Below are 26,650 nucleotides of genomic sequence, written 5' to 3'. Positions count from 1 at the left end.
TTTTGTTTCATAACTACTTTTACTTCAGTTGACAATTTAAATAGTCTGCTTTAAGGCGCTTTGAGAAATATTTTTATTATTGGTTTTTACCACATAATCAGTGTTCCTGGACAATTTTTTGCAATCACAAATGCGAATTTTCTTTTGTTGACGATTTAGATAGTCTGCTTTTAGGCGCTTTTGCGAAAAAAATTAGTTATTGGTTTTTCGACTTTAATCGTGATAACTGTAAAATTTTTTGCAATCATAAATGCTATTTTGTTATTGTTGAAATTTTCATTAGTCCGCTTTTAGGCGTTCGAGTTTTACTATTGCGAAATCTTTGTACGTTTGCGTATTTACATTGATATGAGGGTGAATGAATACATTTTTTGTGCAGTATAAATCGATATCACGTTAATATGGTTGCCACACGAATATATAAAATTCACTTCGAAAAAATAGGCGCTTTCGAAACAATTTTGTTAGCGTTTTATTTTTGGTTCTTACGTCGTAATCTTTATTACCGTAAAAAAATTCGCATTTATGATGGTAATTTACTTTTGTTGACGATTTAAATAGTCCACTTTTAGGCGTTCGGGGTGTTCCCTTTGAGAAATCTTTGCATATATCCGTGTTTATCTTATTATGGGTGCGAATAATCAATTTGTGCAATAAAAATCGAAATCGTTTTTATGGGGTTGCCAAACGAAAAAAAGATAAATTGAAGTATAACCAAAAAAAAAATTTAAAAAATTCTTGCCTAAAATCTAAATATTTAATTTAAATTGTGTATCATTCAATTCAAAAAATATACAAAAAAAAAACAAAAAAAATTATGTAATTATATATATTTTATATTATATTTAACCTAACACCTTAGCATTACAAAAAAACATTTTTTAACCCAAAAGGATAAAAGTTTTATTTTTCTTTAGTCACTTGGTGTTTTTTATATGATTTTTTTTTTGTTTGATTGCGTAATTTTAAAAATTTAATTTAATTAATTGAGCACTTTTAGAAGAAGAAATTTTTTTTTATGTTCGTGTAAAAATGTATATGTATATTCATTTATTATTTTTTTAATTTTAACTTAAATTTTAAATTTAAACTTAAATTTTAAATTTAAACTTAAATTTTTACTTTATATACATTATATATTTTCTTCTCTCACTGGCAAAATCATTTTACTTAACGAAAATATCTTTAGCAAAATTCAAAGCCATGACTCTATAAAGCTAAATACCATATTTATATGTTTTATTTTACAAATATATGAACAAAACCACTTGAGACAGCGACATACCACAACAGCTGTGAGCGAACTGTCAATGAGCAAGCAGCTACATGCCAAAACATAAAAAGGGTTGCATATTTCTAGGCGCTTTCTGTATTTAATACAATAGCGCGCAAAGTGTTTGATATGAAACCGAGGTTGAAAAGCGTAGCCAATGATGAACTACACAAAGCAGCACCATAAAAAGACCGCCAGCATTTTTAGTTCATAAATATATTAACATTTTTGTGTATGTACATATGTGTATACTAGAAAGTACATATAAATCAAACTCGAAATAATTAAATGAATATCGTTTATTTATTAATGTTGATTATCAGGTACAATAACCACGTGGTAGTGACTTGTTTAAGACGAAATGCGTTGTTACGCCTAAATGTACGCAATTGAGGTTTATGTGGGAGAAATATGCTGTAAATATTGCATTAAAATGGATAAAAAATAATATTACTAAATTAAGAAAGTTGTTGAAGAAAACTGGAGACAGTGAGTTAGAGAAAATAAAAAAATGGGTTTGACTTGAAATCCCCGATTTCATATTCACCAAAAAAACTCTCCGTATTGCATTGCTTTAAAAAACGGGGTCTTATCAGTTCTTTCACATAGAAATCCATTCTGCATGTAAAAAATCTGTGGATGTAAATTAAGATATTTTTTCATTTGGGGATTTTGTGTTTTGGTATTTAATTTTAGGGGGTTACGAGCTTCTCTTACAAAATATTTGAAAATTTTGTGTTCAGGTATTGAATTTTTCACAGTTTCGAGGATATCCCACCTAAAATTTGAGGATTTAAATTTGGGTATTTTTTGAAATGGAGATTGAGCCTCTCCCACCAAAAATGTGGGTGTGTAAATTTGGGGTTTTTTTACATTGGGAATTTGGTGTTTAGGTATTTAATTTTAGGATGTTCCGCGCCTCTCCCACCAAAAATTTGGGGATCTTGTGCCTAGATAATGATTTTTGCCGTTTCGAGCATACTGCACCAAAAATGTGGGGATCGAAATTTGGGAATTTTTTTACATTGGGAAATTGTGTTTTCTGAATTGAATTTTTCGAGGTTTTGAGTCTCTCTCAGCAAAAATTTAGGATTTTTTTACATTAAGGAGTTTGTGTCTTGGGTCTGTTCCACCAAAAATTAGAGTATTTTTTTATATTAGGGAATTTGAGGATTTTTTGTTTGGGTATTAAGTTTTAGGGGGTTTCGAGTCTTTCCCACCAAGAATTGGGGGATGTAAATTTGGGTATTTTAGCTAGAGAAAAAATAATGAATAGCAATTTTTAGAGCTGCTACATTTAACTTGCACCATTTTTTACTTCCAAAACTTCCAAAGTGCTTCATACTATTTAAAGCGTAAACCATTTAGTGACGCCCACTGTATGCACCGCGCCCGCACTTTCAACCCCTACTGCGCGCCAAAAATTACCATACGTCATAATTAAAATTGCAACGCATGTACCAGAGAGTGTGGCAAGCCTTCACATTGCCTTTGCAACCACCCACGCATAATGCACAGTTATTTTACCTTGTGCCTTTGTGCTTTTCGCGCCGTTGTTGTAATATGTTAATTAAAAAAATGTCTTTACTGGAGACGACAATTTCGTCGCAGCGCGTTTAAGTATACACACCACAAAGCGGCCAGTGTGTGTGTGTGTGTGTGTGAGCGCTTTAAATAGACGTAAGGACATGAGTTTACAGCAACAGCGCTGAAACACGCCACAACACGAGCAAATGCATTGGAAATCTTAATGCAGCTTAAGATTATGTGACTTTCTGTTGTACGTCGCAGCAGAAAGCAGCAACAACAATGGCGCTGCATGTGCGTGCAGTAAGAACAACGCGTTCATTTGCACAACCGGCTTTTTGCGTTTTCGCTGTGTGGCGGCGCGTTGAGCGGCGTCTCTGTATGTGTATTGGTCTTGTTGTGCATGCGGCAAGCAGTCTGCGGTAGAATGACTTCCGTCAAGGGAAATGACTACCTGCCATGCATGAATTTCTTAAACAACGTGGAAGGTGGAGCGCATGAATTTATGTAATAACATGCACGTATATACCGTTGTAGGTGTTTTTGTATGTGTATGCATTGCGAAAATACCCCCGTACCACTTGCCGCATTATCGTTACTTTCATTAAGTCCCCACCCTCTGCCGCACTCACTTCATTGGTATGCTTATGCGGCGACTCATTTGTGCGCAGAAAATAAATTAAAGATGATGAAAATGCATTTTCCGCCGCAGAAGCTGAGGACATGCTTATAATAAGTATAAACCTTTACTCAAACACACCCACACATATATATACATATATGTATATTTATACAATATACATTGTTAACTGTAAATAACTGCTACACATGCTCGCGTCTGTCTAAGTATTTGTGCGCCCGTTTGCATAATTATGAACTTGAAAACTGTCGCTTACATTCATTCACAACGTCCGCCGGGACGTATGAGTAACATTGAAATCAAGCGCATGAGTATAATCCACAAAACATTTACTCAGCCACACTCACCTACACATGTGAGTGACATATGCGCGTATAAAACAAAGCCGTCGCTTGGCGCTCGTTGTGCAATGAAGCAGGAAGCAGCAAAAGTAGGAAGCAAAGCCAAGGAAACAGGATAAGTAAAACCGGCGGATGAGAGCGGAAAACGGAAAGCTATATTCACGGTTAGTCTAAGTTGGCTAAGCAAATAGAAAAATGCATACATAAGCATATACTATAATGGGTATAATGCTATGTAGCAGTATGTGTGCGCATAATGCAAATAATAAGTAGTAGATTGCATAATTATTTAAACGAGGACACATAATATACAATAATATACATATATATGAGTTTTTATACGCTTTTTTCGAAAGCTCTGGCTTTGTATGGGTTTCATTATTTTACCTTATTACTCACATATGTAATGAATGTATGTCTGCGAAGTATTTATGCGCTTTTTACCATTTTTGCCGAGACAATGAAATGACTGCTAAATACAGGAAATAATGCAGCTTTATGGTTGTGTATGTGTGCGTGGTGGTAGAGGTAGAGTTTGTATTAATTAAAGCAGGCTTTTGTTTAAAAAAATTAAAAAAAAAAATTATGATTTTAATGAAAGAAAAAAGTTAATTTTTATTAATACATAATGATATTTTTTAAATTTAAAAAAAGTCACACAAAATTATTACTTTAAATATTTTTTTAAGATTTGAATGAAAGAAAAACGTATTATAAATTGTTTATTAAAATCAAATAAATACTGAATTTAACTTTAAAGCAGCTTTTGTATTTTTTTCAGCACTTCCCAAAAATGAAAGGTGAAAAGCTCCAGCAAATCAAACGTAAGTCTTTTTTGAACTTTTTTATATAAAATCTTTTTAAAATAGAAAAATTAACCAAAAGCTTGAAAAGCTTTCAAAAATCAAACGAACGCCTTTTTGAAACCTTTTATCTTTAAAATGAAAGCTTTTCGAATTTAAAATTTTAAAGCTTAAAATTCTTCAGGGAATCAAACTTAAGTATTTTTGAATTTGTTTTAATAATAACGGTGAATAACGAAAGTTTTTCAAATTTAAAATATCAAACATAGCTTGAAATCCTTTAGAAGATCAAACTTTGAGCGGTTGGTAACTTTTTCACAATAATGCTTTCGCTTTTTAAAAACTTTTTTTTTGAAATAAAGAAGCTTTTAAAATTTGAAATAAATGCTAGAAGCTTAAAAAGCTTTAGAGAATCAAACTTTAGACTTCTTTAAAGTTTTTCCTAATAATGCAAGCTTAAATCTTTTTCGATCTTCTTTTTGCCAGTAATAAAAGCTTTACAAATTTTAACATTCATCAAAGCCATTAAAAGTAGGAGAAACTCCGACTTGTGTCTATGTAAACCTTTTTTTTTTTGAATAATGCAAGATGTTTAAACTTTATGTATTAAACAAATGCTTGAAAAACATCAAAAACTCAAACTTACGGTGTTTAAATTTTAAACAATAAGCAAAAGCTTGGAAAGCCACTGCTAAGTCTTAATTTTTCTTTTACCCAATAATGAAGACTTTTTGTATTTAAAATACCAACCGAAAGCTTCGAAAGCTTCAGAAAATGAAATGAAAATTGTTTTTGGAAATATTTTAAATATAAACCACATTGGAAAGTTTTTTGTACAAAAGTGAAAGCTTTTCAAATTCGGAATATTGGCAAAAAGCTAAAAGGCTTCAGAAAATCAATTCGACTTTTAAGCAAAAGGCTGAAAAGCTTCCAAAACAAAAAACAATTTTATGTCGTTTTGGAGGGTTTCACAATTGTTTTGCTGAAAGCTCTGAAGAGTTGGGGCTTTAATAAAGGTTAGACATTGCATGATTATTTAAAATATTAAGCCTTGCCGAAATAATGTGAAAAATCAAATAGTTGTCAACTTTCAAGTTCAACTTTTTCCGACTAAGAGAAAGAGCTTTAATGAAAGCTCTGGAATTTTTGATTTTGTTTAAATATTAAATTGAGTTTTAAAATGAAAAAATATGTAGGTCAGTAAAATTTTGCAAGCTTCTAAAACAGTTCACAGTTGATATTAGACAGATTTTTCTCTCTTTTATTATTATTTTTACTATAGATAATATATTTTTGTATTATTGTATAACTATTTCTCTCTCTTAGTCTTTATTGGTAGTGTGTAAAAGGTTTATATGAGCTAGAGACATACATAAGTATGTCAATATTTGTAAGAGTGCAAATATTATCTGAACCACATTTCTTATTAAATGCAAAAAATGCTGAAAATATACCTATACATATATGAGGGGTATACAAAAATGCTGCACTTTGCAAATATATGGATGTATGTATGTATATATAGCATATACAAATACGTAGGAATGCGTTTAAGCCTCAACTGGAGAAAAGCTGTGCATAAATTGCAGTGTTGCAATGCTTTTAGTAAATGCAATTGTATATGTTAACTGCTATACTCATATACAATGCTGTTTCCGCACATCAAAAAGAAAATAAATAAATAAAATAAAAAGTATTTGAGTTTCGACAGCATAAACTATTGCGCTCCAGCTGGTCGGCTTTTGTTGAAGCCTCAAAGCCTCAACCATGCCATACAATTCAAATGCATTTTGAAGTATTTGTTTTTGTTGTTCATAAAATTTTCAATGCTCGTGAGCCTGGTGCTATGCTAAAAACACACATGCCAACGCATACATGCTGCTCTAGTATTAGTATGTATTTACATGTAAATATACACATATGACATACAGATTTAACTTCTGCGCCTGTGTGGCATGCTTGTATGCTTGGCTGTTGACCTCAGAGCTCGGCTTGTTTGAGCGAAAAAGTCAAGCCTTTCGCAAACAAACTTTCTGCCGAGTACGCAGTGAAATGCAGCGAATATTGGCATAAAATGAAATGCAAATTTTGTTGTCAGAAAAATATAAATAAATTGCGCATATTAAACAGCGAGGCAGCGCAGCAAATATACGCGTAGTGGCAGGCACGGAAGAAATGAAGGGAAAAAATATATAAAAAATAAAAATACAAAAAAAAAGAAAAAATAAAAAACACAAAAATTACGAAAAAATAATAAAGCCTGCAAAGATATGCCAACACAGCTTTGCAGCTGCCAAATTTCCCTGCATACGCAAGTAAAAATGTATGGCAAAAAACTGTTGCCTACATTTGTGCGCTCCAAAGAGATCCGAAATGCATTTGGCACAACAAATATGGCTGTTTGTGTGCGCCGCCGCAGCACCAAACTCGGCTGCCATCAGCTAATCAGTCAGTCGGTTGCCCGTCTGTTGGCAGCTGTAATGCGCAACAAATACCAATGCAAATAAATATGATTACATGCATGATTATACATAAATACACACACATACATGTGCATATAAGCCTTATTTATGGCAACAAACACCTATACATGCGTGTCTATATGCGTGCTTCAATGGCAACAGCTGTGTTTAAGTGTTTGCAAGTATTGACTTTCATTTGCGCACACACACATTTATATATACATGTCTATCCAAAGTGGCTGCGGCAGAGACAAGCCTATATGCAGGCTGATGGGCCTGATAGACAGCCAGTCTGCCAACTCTTTGGCAAGCAATAACTAGTAAACAGACAGATATTAATATATATGCGATGCATACATCTGCGCATCGACACATACATATGTCGACATACATATATAAAATATCCAGCGACGTTGTTTCCGTTAAGCAATTGCCATTTGTTCGTGCGCACTTTGGTGTCAATATAGCCAATTTATTGCTATAAACATAAACAGACATTAAAATATTTAAACGCTTGCCTTTATATGTATATGCGTGTGTATTTGCAAGCGGCTCAGTTGGTATTTGTGTTTGATATTTTTAAATATTTGTTCGTACATTGATTCAGCATGTGCTTGTGCATGCAAATCAACTTATTTGCGATTTAAGTGACATGGCGCGCCTTTAAATATGCAACGCTGTGCGAAAGAGCGCATAAAAATTGAAGTGAAGTGATTGTTTGAGAATGAATTTGTTTAATATTTTTTCTTTAACCATTCCGGTATTTAAAACAACTCATTCTTCAACATTTTATAAGATTACCGAAAGTTTTTTTGATAAAGCGGCTCGAAACCCCTACAAATTTAATCACCATACACAAAATCCCCAATATAAAAAAATACTCCAAAATTTAAATCCCTAAACTCAAAATACCCCAAAATTGAAATCCCAAAACTCAAATTACCCAAATTTATATCCTCCAAAACTCAAAATACCCCAAAACTCAAAATACCCAAATTTATATTATCCAAAAGGAGCTATAGTCAAACAACTGATGATACTGCAGTCTAGGATCGGCCAGCGTTATTTTCGTTTGGGGAATTTTTATTGAAATACTTAATTTCGTAACCCCAATATTTAAAGTCTTTAAAATTTAAATTCAAACTGAAAATACCCTAATTAACCAAGAAGAGTTAAGCGAAATGATTGATTAACCCCAATAAACAATATTTTCGGTAAACAAGAATTTTCAAAATTAAAAGCCCTAAACACAAGATACCCTAACTCAAAATACGTAAATTTATAACCACAAAGTGTAGTCTAACGAAAGAAGCTATGATACACCGGTACTTGATCAGGCAGGGTTATTTTTTGTTGGGATTTTTAATGAGATTATTTCAAGCCTAACCCTTTGAAATTAATTACCTACCAATAAATTGCGAAATATTTCTAGTTCAGGTAAATTATTCGTATAAATACTGAAGCTTTTTTCAATTGTAAGAGAACACAATAAGGTGATTACTAGTGAGAAAGCTTTGTGTGCTTTATTTATATCGAAAGAGTGTTTAGTGATTAATTTTATGTGCGATTAAATTGAGCCACGAATTTTTCAAAATAAAAGATTTTATTTAGTGTAATAGGAAGCTTTGATAAAGCGTTTTAAAGAGCTTTTTTCAAGTATCGTTAATAAAGCGTACAGCAGCTGATTTTAACTGAGTGGGGTAGATTTATAATGCGATTTCAGTATTATAATTGCTAGGTTTAAAGCGAATTTTTGTGGGCGAGAATAACCTGCTGAGCTTTATGAAAGTTTTGATAGATTTTATTAAATTTGTGTTGAATAAAACATACCATTTATTTCTTGGTGCATTTTAAAGCTTTTAAAAAGTTGTTCAGAAAGCTATTTGAGTTCAAAAGCGTTTTAAAGAACTTTTTGAAATTTCGATTTTATAAAGCGTACAGCAGCTGATCTTAACTTAGTTAGTTAGATTTATAATGAAATTTCAGTGCCATTTTGTTTGACGAGAATCCCCTGTTGAGCTTTACGAAAGTTTTGATAGAATTACTAAATGTGCGTTAAATAAAATATATATCATTTTTATTTGGTGCATTTAAAAGCTTTTAAAAAGTTGTTTAGACAAATTTTTGGAAGCTTTTCAAAAGCTTTTTAAAGAGCCAATTGAAATTTCGTTTTTAATAAAGCCTAGCAGCTGATTGAACTTTGTTAGTTAAATTTATAATAGAATGTCAGTATTATAAATACTCGGCTATATGCGACTTATTTTGAGCTAGAATACCCTGCTGAGCTTTATGAAAGTTTCGATGGCATTTACTAAATTCGTGTTAAATAAAATATATCATATTTTTATTTGGTGCATTTAAAAGCGTTTTTAAGTTCAAAAGCTCTTAAAACGTATTTTAAAGAGCTTTTTGAAATTTTGTTTTTAATAATGAGTAGAGCAGCTGATTTTAACTTAGTGAGTTTGCTAATAGCATTATGACGTTATCAATACTGCTTCGTAAGAATTTTATAGGGCGTTTTGCGACTTCTTGCGGTTTATACCATGCGGAGCTTTATGTAAGTTTTGACGCATTCTACTAAATTTGTTTTACTTGAAAAAATATTAATTTTTTCTGCAGTAGACATAAATCTAATATTCGATTTTGGTTTAAAATCAAATATTGACGTTTCGAGCTTTAGAAATTTTGCACGTTTTTGTAAGCTTTAGTGCTTATATGAAGTACAAGTTCTACATTTGAAAGACGCTAGTAGCTTTGGTTAGAATTACGAGTCGAAAGTGATAATTTTCATAAATAATTTTATGTGAGCGCCTTAACATATGCATCACATTTAAAATTTATATAACAAGATATTAGAGCCTATACATTTTTAAACACATTTTCAAGCGAATTGCAGTAATAACTAAACGCATATTTGCTAATTGCTTTTCAACACCTAGAAGGCGTGCAAATTTAATTAACAGCTCCACTTGGCAATTAATGAATATTTAAAATACAAAGTGAGCTTTGAACTGAAAACGCTTTCTCCTCTTTCTCCTCACTTAAACTCATACTTCTTAAAACGTATTACCTGAAATAAATATTTGCAACGTTGTGTTGCAAGCGAATTTAATAGAATTTATTATATATATTAGAAAATAGCCACAGTCACATATATAGATATATGTATTTTCTTATATATATACTTGTGTATGTGCAACTGTTAATAGAAAAACTAAGTCAATGCAATTTAGATTAATTTTATCAACTTTCCTGCAATTACTAGCATTGAAACAACAAATAAATCATAGTAGTGCACAAACTGCCACGATACGCCTTAAAATAGACTACCTCACGCATACGCATACATGCCGACTAGTGTTTGGGAGTGTTTGCATGCATTTAGCTAATTAGCACCAAACATATCTGAACTAATTAATTCGCAACGAGGCGAAATGCAGAATGCCCTGCATACTTTCATAGCACGCATGCAATACAAACACAAACACAAAGCCATACACACACATATACGTGCATATTCGCATACACATTACAATAGTGATGAGTTTGATGTGCATTCTAATGTACGTAATGTGCGCGCACATATCATGTGAACGGGGTCCGTGTGTTTTCGAAATTCATTGGAGAGAAGTTCAACAAAAGTGGATCGAAATGGCAATAATCCACATACACACAACATTCACGCATAAACACACAAGCGCGCGGAAAAAAAACAACAACAAACAAATACAATTGTAAAATCAGTCAATCGAAGAAAGCAACATGCAAAAGGCAGTGACGCCTAACACTATGCAACGCCCATAAACACTCTGTCGGCGCGTGTCGATGTCGTTGAAATTTCGTGCATACGTTTCAGTATCAAATTCGATCACCATGGCTATGCGTTTGGCTGTTGTGGTGGGTCAATATACCAGCTGGAAATGCATAAATACCTAAACGTAAGCTTTGGCTGGAGCGCAATTTTCTGGTTTGCTGTTCCGTGGTGAAAATCAATATTTGCAACTGCTCTGCATATCGTTGTGTGCGAAAGTTTATTTTTGAAATAGTTGAGCTTTGCGGAAATAAGAGCTTTTTCATATTTTCCGCTAATATTTTCCTGAAGTGAACTTAAAACAGACGTTACTGCAATTTTGTTCGAAATCATAAATATCAGCAGATTTCATAAATGATTAGTTCATACGCTTGGCGCTTCAATTACTTGAACTAGATGTGCACTTGCTAGTGAAGATAACAGCTGAATTGAGCTTAATTTAAGATGAATGTGTAAAAATAGCTTTAAATTAACGTTAACTGCATTGCTGAATAAGATACAACTGCGCTGAATATGTTATAATTGCGCTGAATTTGCTTATATGTACATATATGTACTGGCCCTTAATCCCCTAAAACTCTACCTGATATATGCTGATTCGCGCTGAATTGATTTACCATGATTTTTAAGTAAAACAAGTAAAACAATGTAAGTTTTTCTACTAAACAAACATGTACGCTTAAATTGAGCTACGTGTATGAAAAACTCACCTAAATGAGGTTACATGTATGTACATATGTATGTGCATATGCATGAGCTGAATTTAAAATTTTTGAGCGCTGAATATTTAAATCATGTTTAGAATATCATTTGCATTACTTTACATACCTATACATATGCGCGCGGCAGTATACGCTGTTTCGAGCTACAATGTGCTGGGTTGAAAAATTTTGTTTCTTACGCTGTATAGAGTTGCGCTTAGGAAGGTAAAACGTTTTTTGGTAGCGTTTAACTAGCGCTGAATATGATTTAATTGCGCTGAATTATGCTGAATTTCGTTATAAGCGTTTGTGCTGGCTGCTAACTTTAGAAAGCGCTTGGAAAATTAAAGTGAAATGTGCTGAATTGAGCTGAATTGATTTGTTATGATTTTAAAGTAATTATAAGAATAACGATTGTACAAAATGAGCTAAAATTAAAATTTCTGCACATATCTGCACATTTGAATTAAATATAAAATTATTGATTATGGAAAATGAGCTGAATTAAAATTTTTTGAGTATAGCAGTAAATTTAGGCGGAGTATAACATTTTCGATTACAGAAAATGACCCGAACTTAAAATCTTTAGGCATATAAGCATAATTTGAGCTGAATATAAAACTATTGATTATAGAAAATGCGCTGAATTTGAATTTTTAGAGCGTAGAATATAAGAAGCCTGCTCAGAAAATCATTTACATTGCTTCATAGGTGTGCTGTATACTGCTGAATAGCGCTAAAAAGGCTAAACTGCAATTTTTGTAGTATTTAATATGTTTAAAAAAGATTGGGTTGATCGAAAATAATTTTGTGTCATAAATTTATTAGCCATGCTTGGCTTTTCTAGACTTCCCATAAATTAGGGGAATAAGTATATACTGAACTACTTGTAAATCCCATATAAATTTGTTCAACTTTCTTTTTATTTTTGCTGACTTTTTCTTGTTGCGAACTTTTCTAATGATTTTTACTTTTGCACTTTCTATTTTCCTAAGTTTCTTATATTTCCAATTAATTTGCTTTTACACAACTTTCATTTTTCCCGAGAACTTTCTACTAAAATTTTAATTTAAAGAATTTTCACTCGAACTATCAAATTACAATTTCCTCCAGCTATGGCCTAATCGCATTCCAACAGCTACCTAACTTTTTCTGCTGCTGAATTTATTTCTTTCCTTTGGCATTTACTTCAACTTCTGCTTCTGTCTTGGCGCTTCCTTTAAAGGTTTTACACTCACAATATCCTTAGCTGGGCATTCAATTAAATATTTCAATTAACACTTTTAATTAACATTCGCTTCACCTACTTCATTGCTATATGCCGTCGTAAACATACAGACACACATAGAGACAGCAGATACAGCCAAACCCATATTGAGAAGCCGTGTATAAAAGAAAACTCATAAAGTAATCGAATAATTGTCAGAACAACAAGTATTGCATAGTTTCGAGCGCAAAGGCAGCATATACTACTACAACTAACTAAATTCGCTTGTAGATGTGGGTACTTACTTAAATTTCCACTCGGAATGTAGACGTTGCCCGATGGTGTTCGCACCAAACACGATGGCTCGAAATCAACGCCCAAATCATTTGGGTTACCAGGGACTAAACGGCCATTATTCATGCGACTCATTGTTGGATTCCTTGGTGGGACATCCGGTGGTGCCGATGGCGTAACTCCTTCAAGGAGATAGCCTGTAAGTATGCAATGAAAAGAAAAAGAAGACAAAGTAAGAAAATTGAAATGAAATGAAATGAAGTTGGATATAAAGCAAAGGCGACTAACAACTTTCTGAATTAAGACAAAAATTAAACGGAAAAGAAGCAACGCAAAACGAACGAAAGCCATGAGAAATTAAAAGAAAAATTGCAATGCAATTAAAATGTGAATACCAATGCGGCTCAAATAAAGCTGATCGCTGTGAGAAGCGAAACTTGTCAATGTGTATTGCGGACGGGGGAGAGGACGTGGAGCGGAAATTGTAGCTGGTAATATAAAAGCAAGCACAAAGTATAAAGGCAAGTGGTGGAGCGTCAACAACAAAAGAGCGCAAGTTTTCTGGGGGGAAAGAAGTAGAAAAGAGGCGGTGGAATGGCGTAAACAAAGCGAAAATTGCACGAACGAAAAAACAAAACACAATAACACAAAGTTAAACGCCGTTGAGGCGGTAAAGTTTAATTAAAAATTGTAAATAGTTGGCAAGGTGGCGCCAAGTCGGCACAAGACAACGTTGAGCGGCACTGGCGCAAGTAGAAAATACTGCAAGTGTTGTAAGCAAACTACAAAGGCTAGCGCTGGCGTGTGTGTGCTGCGGGCATATGCGCCATATATTGTACGTGTATAGCGGTATAGAGGCGGCGCGACTGCGCCAACTTGCAGTGGAGGTAAATGGCATCTTAATTACTTAATAATTATGCAGTTTTGCGCCGCTAATGGCCGCGATAACACATTGTTATGACCCAGAAAGAACTTTTTGCTTCGCAATATAAATTTATAAATAGTCGTATACAATTATTTGTGCACACGAACGTATGCAAGGGGTGGAGCAAGACGGTGAAGATGTCGCATGGCTAGATAGTCGTAGCACTAAAATGCTTAAAACGGTGCGCAGAAGACATTGTATGGCATACGAGTACTATATGTAGGTAGTTATAGCTAAGTTCCATACCCCGCTGGGCCGTAGCTAAGTCATTTACCTCAAACAAAAGCAGTTAATAATAATTATTCCGGCAAACAATTCACACATTTGCTCAGCACTTGCACTCGACTAGGCACTTATTATTGCTTGCATATCAGCTTAGTACGCCAGCACGCCATAAAGTATGCAATATATATGTGCACAAGTAAGTCTTTGACACATTTGCGCCCAACAATGTGCAATAGCTTTCGTGATTGCAGTTATTTTGCCGTAATACTAGCAATTATAAATGAATTTCCGCCTGGCGAGGGAACGAGTGAGCGCTCTCTTGCGATAAAATGTCATTGCTGCAAATTGAGCAAGCTGGCAAGCACTTTAGGTAGTAAGAACAGCAATGAAAAACGAAGGAAAATATGTACTTATAAATAAGTCAGTATGGCACAAAGCCAAATGTCGTGCAATGACCTTTATTTAAAGATTGATTGACGTGAAGTGCGGATTGCACACGTGGTTTGATTATATGCCTTAATATGCAGCGGTACTAAGTAGTCTGAAGACGGCTTAATTATAGATGTGTCGGAAATAAATAAGTAATTATGAAGGGTACCTTTAATACATGTGCGTGAAATTATTTTCTAAGTTGCCCGTTCAAGACTTTTCTCTACCAATATACTAGAAAGAAGTTAGAATTGGCCTTTCAGTAACTTTGCTGAAAACCAAAAATATCAGTTTGCGAATATGATCAGTTTTGCTGCATTCGCATAGCATTTGAATTTCTTAACATACATATATGTATTTGCATTTGATTTCCACCAGTAAGGCCTGACGCTTCAATTTCTCAAAACAGATTTGCATTTACTAGTGAAAAGAGCAGCTGAATTGCGCTTAGTTTTATAAAAATAGCTCTTAATAAATGTGAACTAAAATTTACTACTACTACTATTGCATATAACGCGCGCTGAATATGCTTTAATTGTGCTGAATTGCGCTGAATTTGCTTTTATACGTATGTGCTACTCCTTGAATCCCGAAAAAATTCCGCTGAGTATAATTGAAATGTGCTGAATTGAGCTGAATTGTTACGCAATAATTTTTAAGTAATTTTTTTTCTTTTTTTTTAAAAAAACATTTGTTAAATTATATTAAGCACACTTTGTAAACTGTTGTTGTTGCGTTCTAAATGCGCTGAATACGATTTAATTGCGCTGAATTATGCTGAATTTTCTTATACATATACGTGCTACTTTTTAACTTCCAAAAAATTACCGCTGAACATAAACGAAATGTGCTGAATTGAGCTGAGTTTTTATGAAATAATTTTTAAATAAACGAATGTTTTTAAATTGCGTTTTACTTGCGCTGAACGTGATTTAATTTCGCTGGATTATGCTGAATTTTCTTATATGTGTATGGGCTATCCTTTCACCTCGAAAACACTACCGCTGAATATGAACGGAATGTGCTGAATTGAGCTGAATCATTTTACATAAAGTAAAATTTTTATAATTTTTCTATTAAACGAACATTGAATTTAGCTGAACTGTTATGTAATAACTTTTAAGTAAAGTATGTTTTAATTTTTCTACTAAGCAAACATTGCAAAATTAATTAGTGAGTTGAATGTTAAATTGTTCAGCGTTCATTGCAGTTAGGTGCACGAGCGGGTAACTCTAATAATGAGGAACGCATTTTTGTGCAGAAAACAAATATACATATCTGCAATGCTTTACTTTCTCTCTCTGGCATTTACCGAACTCCAATTATTACTACTCCTCTTCTAAATAATATTTAATGAAGCTGTAGTGGCAGAAAATTGAAATATGCATGCTTGCAGCACGGTCTTTAAACGCCCACCCTCACCCTCACCCATACGCAAACACATATTTCTGCGCTATTTCCGGAAATCCTGTGCAATAAAAGGGGCATGCCAACGCTAGTTACACCGTCCCTTGCAGCTATTTGCCCCAGCTGTTGGCGCGCTTCTTAATGGGTACGCTGCCGCATGCCATTCCAGCGCTGCGGCAGGTCTTAGCGCAGCATTGGGGTGACCAAAAATGTCATTTCGTTTACGCGCAACACTATTACAATGCGGTCGCAGCTATTCTTATTAAAACTACCGTTGCCGCACGGACGTTTGCCGTTGTTACTGCGCTACAGTGTGGACGCTGTGGTGCCCTGCTGTCCTGCGGCTTTGCTTCCGAAATGAAGATAAGCAGCTTATCGCGCCAGCATTTGGCTGCGCATGCGACCCAACGTCAGCTGCGGGTATTGTGCTAATGTTGCAGGGACATGCTGTTTATGTATTAGTGTTTGTGTGAGGTAGTAAGTCATGGCGCGCTAGGATATTAAAGCGTAAAAGTGGCGCATTTGCTCGCTTGCCGCTGAGGTGGCTTTTGTATTTGTTTTGCTTGTATTGGCTTCAGCTTTGTAGCAGCGGCTTTGCATGCAGTCTGCTACTGCTACATTTGTTTGCATGTATAGTTCACTATTTAATTTTTTATGCTCTTCGCTTGTTTGTTTTTTTTACGCTTTTTATGATTTCTTCTTTACCGCGGTGTGCTGACTTGGTTTTCACGTCGCGCTCGCAGCTCAAACGCCACTTAACGCTCAGTGCTTTTACCGCGCTTGCTATTATTATGACTATTTTAGCTACTTTGTAGCAGCTGAGTCAACTTTTGCGGCATTGCGGCGCAGCACTTGAGTACCGAGAAGTTGCTGCAAATTTTTACTGCTTACTGACACTATGAATTTCTAAACCGAATTGAATTTAATTAAATTTTTCTCATTGTACTTGCAATAAATCACTTTTCTGTTTGCTGCTGAAGTTGCAAGAATTTTTTCACTAAGTGTTAGTGATGACACATATCGAATGGTTTAGCGAAGACACATGATTTTTTTCCAAATATAGAAAATGATTATCACTGCTTAGCAACTTAGATTGTTAGCATATTACCTTCAATTTAAGACTTTTTCTGTTTTCTGCTGAATTTAAAGCATTTTTTCGCCAACAGTTAGTGAAGACACAAACCGATTAGCTTAGCGAAGACACACACCTTTTTACTTAATATAGAAAATAAACTTTACTTTTTCAGAAAAAGTATTATTTGTGAGTATTTGCGCTACTCCTTATTCAATTTCAGTGTTTACGCTTCAATAATGCAAATATATATTAAATTGCTCCCCAATAACGCCACCAATAATAGCTTGAATAAAAGGGTACTTATGTAAATGCCAGCAAAACTCATGTGTTAGTAGCTTTCGCAGTTTAATGTGGGCGCCAAGTATACACTTCCAGCTAATCCCAGCACTATGAAGTGTGCTTAAACGTGGTTCTAGCCATTCAACTAAAATTCTATTGAAAGTGGCAGCTAAAATTGTATTTCATATGCATCATAATATACTTAGAAAATCCCATTTAATGCGCACCAATAAAAGGGGAAACAGTTTCCCTGTTTTATTATTACTTTACCAAAAGCATGACCTACATTTAGGCGCATAATATAATAATACAAATACGGCCCATACATTTTCATGCAAGAAGGTACAAAACTCATTAGTTATTCCCAAGCAATTTGTTAGCACTGACCTTGGTTTCACTAGTTTTCGCTTACAGCGCACATACTTTTAGGCACTGCAAATTGCAGGCAATCGTGCGCGAAATGCCAGCGCGCTACACTTTTAATGAATCAATTTAATTTCTATGCCGTGGGGAATTTCAACAACGCCAGCGCATTTATTATTACACAAAGGCAAGTTGTCGACTGATTGCACAAGGCGTAAGAAAGCGAGATGCTCTGGCGCATACTACTATTGGCTGTGGTGTGGCATGCCAAAAATTATGTGACGAAATTTCATTTGCGTCCATTTGCTGTTTGCTGTGCAAGTCAGCAGTAAGCGCATGCCAAGTGTTTGATCATGCCGAAGAAATTGGCAGCGCTACAAACAGTTTGTTAGTGAAAAAAAAAAGAAATTTTGAGTGCTAGCTAGGTACGTGCGCCTAAGCGTATGCAATGAAATAAATTAAGCTGAGAAAAAATGTAGATTTCTTACGAAAAATATCATTACCGAAATTAGAATTGAACGCGAACAACAACTGAAATGGAAAATTGGAGCTAAAATGAAATTGTGAAGTGAGCTGTGAAGGCTGGAGAAGAGTAAGAGTAAGAGAGTAAGCAGTAAGGCGACAAATGCGCACGGCATGCAAATCGGCCTAGCGCAGTTGGGCGCAAAATTAAAGATGGCCAGCCAAGGCAACATAGTTTGGTGTGAGGTATAAGCGCAGGCGGGATGAAGAAAAAATATCAATTCATGAAACTGAAACTGAAAAATTTCATATTTGCTGTTGTCGTACGAAAGTGTGAGGCCATACAGTTCGTATATAAATTTTAACAACACTATTTGTTATTCAAATGCCGCCGCGATATGGCGCGTCGACAGATGCTGAAGCAGCCAAAAATGGAAGTTTGGGAGCGACGAATGCGTGGCATGAGAAGGGCATGAGAAATCATATTCCTGATATATGGAAAGTGGTGGCAGAAATTAAGAAAAGGCAAAAGCTGAAGGAAAAATGTCGCGCAAGCAAATTCGTTGGCGCAAATCGGAATCAGTGTGAAAGAATTCAAAAAAATACCAAAAAGTAAAGAAGAAAAAAAAGCCGAACCAAAATGAAAAATAATACAAAGCAAGGAAACACAAAAATGAGCAGGATACTTCGGATAATAAATTCGACAAGCATTCACATAGAAAATTGTAAGCTCATTTATGAGCTTAAAAATTTCCTGCCTACGCTGCTGGCGCAATAACTTTTTTCCCTTCAATCGAAATGGAAAAATTAGAAAAAAAATTTTAGACCTGAAACGCCAAAGGCGCGGCATACATCAGCTGCCCATTAAAGCGCGCCGCGCGCTGATGAGGAGAAAGTGAGATTACTGACTGCAGCGGAAGCATAATGAAAGATGAGATTTCACTTTGATGACAAGGACGACGCTGGCGCCCGCGCGCATGATGACTAGCAAAATGATTAGGCTGCCTTTGATGATAATGACGTTGTGCGCCACATTAACACACACACATATATTTATATATATGTATATATCTAAGCGCCGACATTTCCAATGCCGCTACATAGCCACACATTTTCCGTGGCGGCTTAGTGCGCAATCTATGCGCCAGCCATCGTTCTTTCACTCATCCACCAGCTGCTTAATCGCATTGCCGTCGAACATAAGCCGTCAATGTTGCGCTGCTTGCGGTTGATTACAGTATGCCATATGCGCTGCGTCTTCGGTCAGTAGCGCGGTCGCGCGCTTAAAAGGTGGCAATTTAAAGTTTGCCATTGTTGAAATGGCAACGTTGCATTAAGTAGTGTAATGGCATGCCGCAGTTGGTTTGAGGTTGGCTTAGCAAATGAGTAAATTCCAAGTGCGAGGCGCGAAAGTGAGGCAAAAATAAAAACACATAAATAAGTAGTATACTAATATAATATAAATTAGGAAATTGTACCGTGAACAGAGGAATCTACAGCAGTAACAGAGATTTGTGGCTTGTAAATACTATAAGCGTTTGGAGATTGCAAACTCTCTGCCTTATATCTATATTGTTATTTGAAAGATACTTTATTTACAAGGAAAAACCATTTTTTTAGAATTGTGTATATTATACAACACATACATGCATTTAGTCATGAAGAGAGCAGCTAAATTGCGCTTACTTGTATAGAAATAGTCGTGTGCGGTATTGTACTGCTTTTAAATTGCTTTTAACCAGCGCTGAATATGTTTTAGTCGCGCTGAATTGTACTGAAATTGCTTCTCTGTGTATGTGCTGCTAATCACTTTCAAGTAAACGCTCGCTGAATACAAGCAAAGTGTGCTGAATTGAGCTGAATTGTTACGTACTGATTTTTTTTCACAATTTTGAGTTTTTCTACTAAGCAAACACTGAATAATGCTGTATTTAAATTGTGTTTAATTTGCGCTGAATATAATTTGATTGCGCTGAATTGTACTGAAATTGCTTACATGTGTATGTGCTGGTAGTTAACTGCAAGTAAACACTCGCTGAATACAAACGAAGTGCGCTGAATTGAGCTGAATTGTAATGCAAGGATTTTCAAGTAAAATTTTTTTAGTTTTCCTATAAAAATTAATCACATGAGCTTATATTTTTTCATACAACTATATAGTATAGTTTCTGTAACGATTTCCTGCTAAAAGATTATAATTTCTTTTTATTCAAGAAACTCTAAAATATTTTATCTTTACCATTTCATGCCATACATTATATCTTTTTACTTTTTGCCTAACAATTTCTTGCCTTCTATACCACATTGTTCCATGCTATCCGATATTGCTTTGCAGACACCAACAAATGTTTAAATTTAATTTTCTGAAATTAAACTCTGCTTTTCCCTGTCTGCAGTCATGCATGACAGACGGTATATCTAGCTATCTCACTCACTCTCACCAATTTTATTTCCAGAATTTGTTTTGTACTTGCAACAACAAACTGCTTGGCGTACAAACGCTTAGAATTGCCTGAGTGAAGACTGAAAAATTCAAAGACTCAAAGACAGCACCACCGCCAAAGATTTGAAAAATATTTGCGCAATCCTTTGCTCTCCCACACTCTTTCTATTTTAAATCCACCACACAATGTCTTCAACCGTCTGCGAATATATATATGTATATGTATATTCATAAATGTATATGTGTATGTGCGCGATTTTCTGGCTTTTTCGGCATTTAAATTGTGTGTAATTATGAAATTTAATTCATTTTCGTGGGTCGTCGGAACGACATTCCGCAATTGAAATTTTACACCAGACAAAATGTGAAATATTTCGAGCATCTTTGCAAGCATAAATAACTGACATTTATTTGCGGCGCGCTGAAAGTGTGTCACAACACCGAAATATTTGTGAAACTTGAGGTTTTGCTTAGGATAATTGCGGAGAATTTGAGGCAGACTTCAAGGATTTGTGAGTGAAAGTGATAGGCGGGAAGTTCATATGTGTGTGTGTGATGGCTTCACTGGTTTTTGTATGGAAAACTATTTTATTTGATGAGGTATCTGCACGAAATTTATTATGCAAGGCAGTGCTGTAGTTGCTGAAGAAATTGTTATAGCGTATAGTTGTCATACAAACTGACCGAGCCAATTAAAGTCTTAATATGGAAAACTCTTTTATTTGAGAAGGTAGCATCATAAAATTTCATATAGATTTATATTTATGAAATCGCTATAATCTCTGAAGAAATTGTTGAGATCGGGCAACTATAGCATATAGCTGCCATACAAATTGGCCGATCCAACTCAAGTCTTTGTACGAAAAACTTTTTTGTTTGACAACGTATCTTCACGAAATTTGGCTCGAATTATTTTTTGTAATAATGGTACAATATCTGAAAAAATTGTTCAGATAGGACAACTATAGCATATAGCTGCCATACAAACTCAACGGTCAAAATGGAGATAAAGACGTTTTTATACCCTTCTATGCCATAAAAAATACAGCTGTAAAGGGTATTTTTTTAATGCAGCCGAAGTTAACGGTTTTTTTTTTGTTTTTTGTTTTTTAATTCAGCTTCTGCTATAGTGTTTCTATGCATTAGTTTCTAGTCTCTATTGTACTACTCTAAAAGTTTAGTTTCTAGTCTCTATTGTACTACTCTAAAACGCCCGCACTCTGCAGCTTCAATCTCCACTCACGCTGACTTCTGAAAGCGCCTTTTCAATCACTTAAATTACAACATACAGTCGACATTGCAACAAACTGCTTGCTGCAACGCTCAACTTTAGCGGCTGTCAGTTGAAGTTGTATGTCAATATTTGGCGTGCGATACATCAGTGGCAGCAACAGTATAGCAACAACATTACCAAAAGGCATAAGAATTGCTGTTGTTGTTGTTGTTGCTGTTGTGAGTTGCGCTAACATTTGCGATTTCATTTGCAGTAATGAAAAGCCAATATGTGACGTCAGCCAAACGCAAACAGCAACAGCAACAGCGCGGGAGGGCACAGACGCACACACACACACGCCTACAACTACAGCCACACACGCGCAGCGATATTTTGCAACAACGCATGCATGTGTATGACAACAATACAATATCAACACTGAAGTGTGACAACAATAATAATAATAACAATAATAATTGCGTATGAGCAACAACAACAACAGCAAAAACAACGCTAAATAGCAAACAAACAAATAAACAGTGCGCGTACAAAGCAGGCAAGCAAGCAGCAGTGCCGTGTATGAAGATGTGTAAAGAAAGGCATTTGAAAAAGAAGAAAGCGCTTTTCAGCGCAACGAATTGCAATTTATTGCGCCCCCCACGCGCCAGCGAGTGTGAGGGCGTGTCGTGGTGTGTGTGCGCGCCGCGTTTTCGCTATTTATTCCGGTGCGCGTGTGTTTGATATGTCAAAAATGTTTACAAAACCTTTTGACAAAGCAATCAATGAGCGCATGAATGAGTGTATGCACACAAATACACATACGCATACACTTACATATAACTACGTAGTGTATGTGTGAAGAGTGAGTGACTGCCTGACTTAGCGCCAAATGTGTGCGCAGCATTTTGCAAATGAAAATCACTCACGCCCGTCAAACGGCAGTCATATAAGCGCAAAAGTGTTGCAAACAACGTGTCTTCCTCTGTATATGTGTTTATCCGTGTATGTGTGTGCGTTGCAAGTAATAATGCCGTCTTTGGCTGGCCATTATTGAGTGACGCGCTCATTCAGCTGTTGGTAGAGGCAGCAATGCCAGCTTTTTGGATTTGAAATTATGTATCCATGTATTATATATGTGTGCGTGTCGCTATGCTGCATGAAATTCCAGCGCTGCTGCTGCTTCTTCTTACTTTGTTCGGAGTAATAATTGTATATGCTCTTCTTTTGCTGTGTTTACACGCTGTCACTCGTTTGAAGTATTTAGTCAGCAGTTGAGTGATTGCTTATGACGGTATATATAACTGTATATATCCTTGTATACACATTTGTATTTATGAGCATAGCTTTAATTGTAAATAAGTTGTCAAAACGACAGCCTGAAGCGCGTGCTTGCTGCCGTCTTGTCATTGCATTGTGTGTGACTTGAGCAGCGCAGAGTTAAGAAGTTTAGGAAAAGGAAGCAAGTATTTAAAAAATTAAAAAAAAAAATTTCAGATATATATTAATTTACATGATAATCCATATTTGTAACTTGTAGACCCTGAAGAAAATGTTGAAGAACCTATAAAATGCATATGTATATAAATGTTCAGTCCGACGAGTTGAGACGATTTAGCTATGTATATGAAGCAGTCTCATAGTTTTTGAGAACCGCTCTGAAATTTTGCACCCATCATTTTCTAATCAAGTAGTTGCTCATTTGTCGGAATCACCGATATGGAATCATTAAAGCGCATAGCTGCCATACAAACTGGACAATCAAAAATAATTTCTTATATGGAAAACTCTTTTATTTGTAAAGATATCAAATCAAAATCTGGTATAGCTTCTTATCTAAAACAGCGCTTTAATTTTCGAAAAAAAAAATTAAAAATCGGACCACTATAGCATATCACTGCCATACAAACCCAACAATCAGAAATAAGTTCTTGTATGAACTCCTTTTTTATTTGAAAAGAAATCGTCACGAAATTCGGTACAGGTTATTGCCTCATAGAGCGTTACAATTTCCGAAGAAATAGTTCAGATCGCACCACTATAGCATACAGCTGTCATACAAACTGATCGATAAAAATTAAGTTCTTATATAGAAAACGTTTTTAATTGAAAAGATATCAACACAAAGTTTGGCGTGGATTATTTTCTAAAACAATAGTTTAATTTACAAAAAAAATTTTAAAATCGAACTACTATAGTATATAGCTGCCATACAAACTCTCTGATCAAAAGTTAATTGTTATATGAAAAACTTTTATATTTGTCAAGATATATTTACGAAATTTTGCACGGTTTATTGTCTCATACAACATTACAATATTCGAGAAAATTTTTAACATCGGATTACTATAGCATATAGTTGCCATACAAACTGATCGATCAAAATTAAGTCCTTGTATCGAAAACGTTTTTATTTTGCAAGCTATCTGCACGAATTTTGGCAGAAATTATTGCCTCACACAGCGCTACAATTTCCGTAAAAATTTCACATTGTATCACTATAACATATAGTTGTCGTACAAACTGAACAGTAAAAATCCGCTTCCATGCGGCCGAGGATATTGTATTTACTTTTGCTTGACCCAACGAGAAATTTAAGTAACTTTTAACGTTTCTATCCACTTAATTGCGGCTGCATCTTCAATATTCTTACGTCTATGAACACCCATGAACAAATAAACAACCTTAATATACAGCTTTCAGCTCTCTACTTTAGGCATTTCCTCAACCCACTTGTAAGCGCACACATTTCGTTTATATGTATGTATGTGTTTAATAAATTGTTGCAAATATTTCGCACCACACTGTATATGACACCAACACAGCACACACTATAACAACCATAACATAAACTAAAGCCTACTTTAAGGCACCTCTTAGCAGATAGGAAGCGTATGAGCGGCAGCGTGAGTGCCCCACAGTACCAACAACAATGGCAGTAAACAATATTTTGTATTATTAACAGCAGAATTTCACACCACAATAACCGAAACATCGAAATACCGCAACTAATGCAGTCAACACCGCATCGCTGCTGGTTTAGACGTCCGGCCAACTGGCTGCCTGGCTGGCCAACCGTAAGCGGAATGAATTGAATTGCCTACCAACAGGCGCGCCAAGCTCATATGTACAAGCGCCCAAGTGTGTGCGTATGAAATGTATTTGCAAGAGCGCATACCTGGTGTGTATGTGTGTGTTTCTAGTATGATTCGTTGGTTGGTTGTTTGGTTGGTTGACAGGCTGTCGGCTTTGCGGGCTCGCAAGTTGTTTGGGAAACTACTCGGCTGTGGCAGCTATGGCGGTGGCGGCCTAAGAGCTTTGTTGGGCAAACAAGCAGCGCTGACATCCATTGTGTAGTTTATTAAATTTCGCAAGGCAAACGCACGCATAAACATATCAGCATGGTTATTCTAACTTAAATATGTATAGGTGTGTGTATTGCTAAGTATGTATATGCGCTTGTATGTATTTGTTATTACTACACACACACATCGCATTTTGTTGTATATTTTATGACAATCAATGGCCGCAGTTGACAGCCAGCTGACACCAACGCCACCACCAGTGCGCCATCAAGCCTACTACAAGCAGCGCGTAGCGCGTCGGCAGCGTAGCAGGCGGCAAATACCGGCCGCATTATTTATTATGTGTCGAATGCCAGGCTAAATGTCATTTGTCATTTGCCGCAACGCAAAGCCACTGTGCGTTAGCAGTTGTGGAGTGCGGCCGTGCGCGCGCGGTGAAGCACATTAGTATTACGCACACGCGCACACATACAAACACGAGTATATCGAGCGCAAACTATGTAATTGCGACAACTTATGCATGCATAGTTAGCAAAGCGCTAAGTATAATGCGACGCACATACACACACATTGAATGTTGCAAGCAGCCACCAAACGCGCTTACAATCAATAGCTATTTAACGCCAGCCGCTGGCGCTTAGCTTGCATTAACTGTTAGCATGTTGGCATATGAATGCATGTGTGCGCGTATTTGCAGCGCTTTATTGTTGCTGCATGAGAAGTTAACTTTTCCATTACATACTTTGTGGCGTTGGCGGTATTTGACAGTTGTTATGCCAGCGCTAACAACATTATTTACGCGCATTTGCTGTGCAGTCAGCGCGCGTTTGTGTATTATGATTATTTATTAGAATTTGCTGCCAGCCATAACAACAAAAACAAAAAGAACAGCAACAACAATAACAGCAAACATCATACGACGCATAACCGCAACATAATAAAGCAGCGCAAATTGTCAAACTATGTGTTGCTTGCAGCGAAAGCTGAATTTAAGCAAGCAAAACAACCACAATAAAAAAAGCAATAACTCAGAAACACGAAAATAACAACAAAGCTTAAAGCTATGCTGCCGCTTTAATATTTATGTCACGTTTAAGTTATTATTATTTTTACCTTGCCACGTTTTTTGTTATTGTTGTTGCTGCTGATTTTGTATGCTTCTGTTGTTTTAGCTTATGGCTTGTTAAATTTGCTGCGCTGCTTGTTAAGTACGAAGCGCGTGCGATTCTCAGCTCATTCTGCGTTTGTTGCCGCTGCCGGCTGCTGCTCTGTGGCAGAGACACTATTAGACATGCCACAGGAGCGCTGGAAATTTGCTACACAGCATAGCTGGCCAAGTGAGAAAAAATTGCTAACTACACGTTGCAGCGAGATGTGGCAACTGCGCGCTTGTATGCGTGTGGCATGTATTGAAAAAATGTCAAACTGCCACAAAACAACACATATTTGTTTGCAATAAGTTTATATA

The 26,650-nt window shown here is 35.6% G+C and overlaps 1 protein-coding gene across 3 annotated transcripts in view; it reads right to left on the bottom strand.

Moving 5' to 3' along the window:
• The window catches only part of LOC120777892 (teneurin-m), a 512,725-nt gene that overhangs the window by 113,049 nt on the left and 373,026 nt on the right, over window positions 1–26,650 (bottom strand). For all 3 annotated transcript variants that reach the window (XM_040109461.1, XM_040109459.1, XM_040109460.1), the window contains one exon: window positions 13,071–13,256. In XM_040109461.1, coding sequence (XP_039965395.1) covers window positions 13,071–13,256 — 186 coding nt within the window. The remainder of the gene's footprint in view (window positions 1–13,070; window positions 13,257–26,650) is intronic.

Source organism: Bactrocera tryoni, chromosome 5 (assembly GCF_016617805.1).
Source record: "Bactrocera tryoni isolate S06 chromosome 5, CSIRO_BtryS06_freeze2, whole genome shotgun sequence".
NCBI classification, from domain to species: Eukaryota; Metazoa; Arthropoda; class Insecta; order Diptera; family Tephritidae; genus Bactrocera; species Bactrocera tryoni.
This window is presented reverse-complemented; position numbering and strand designations above follow the sequence as displayed.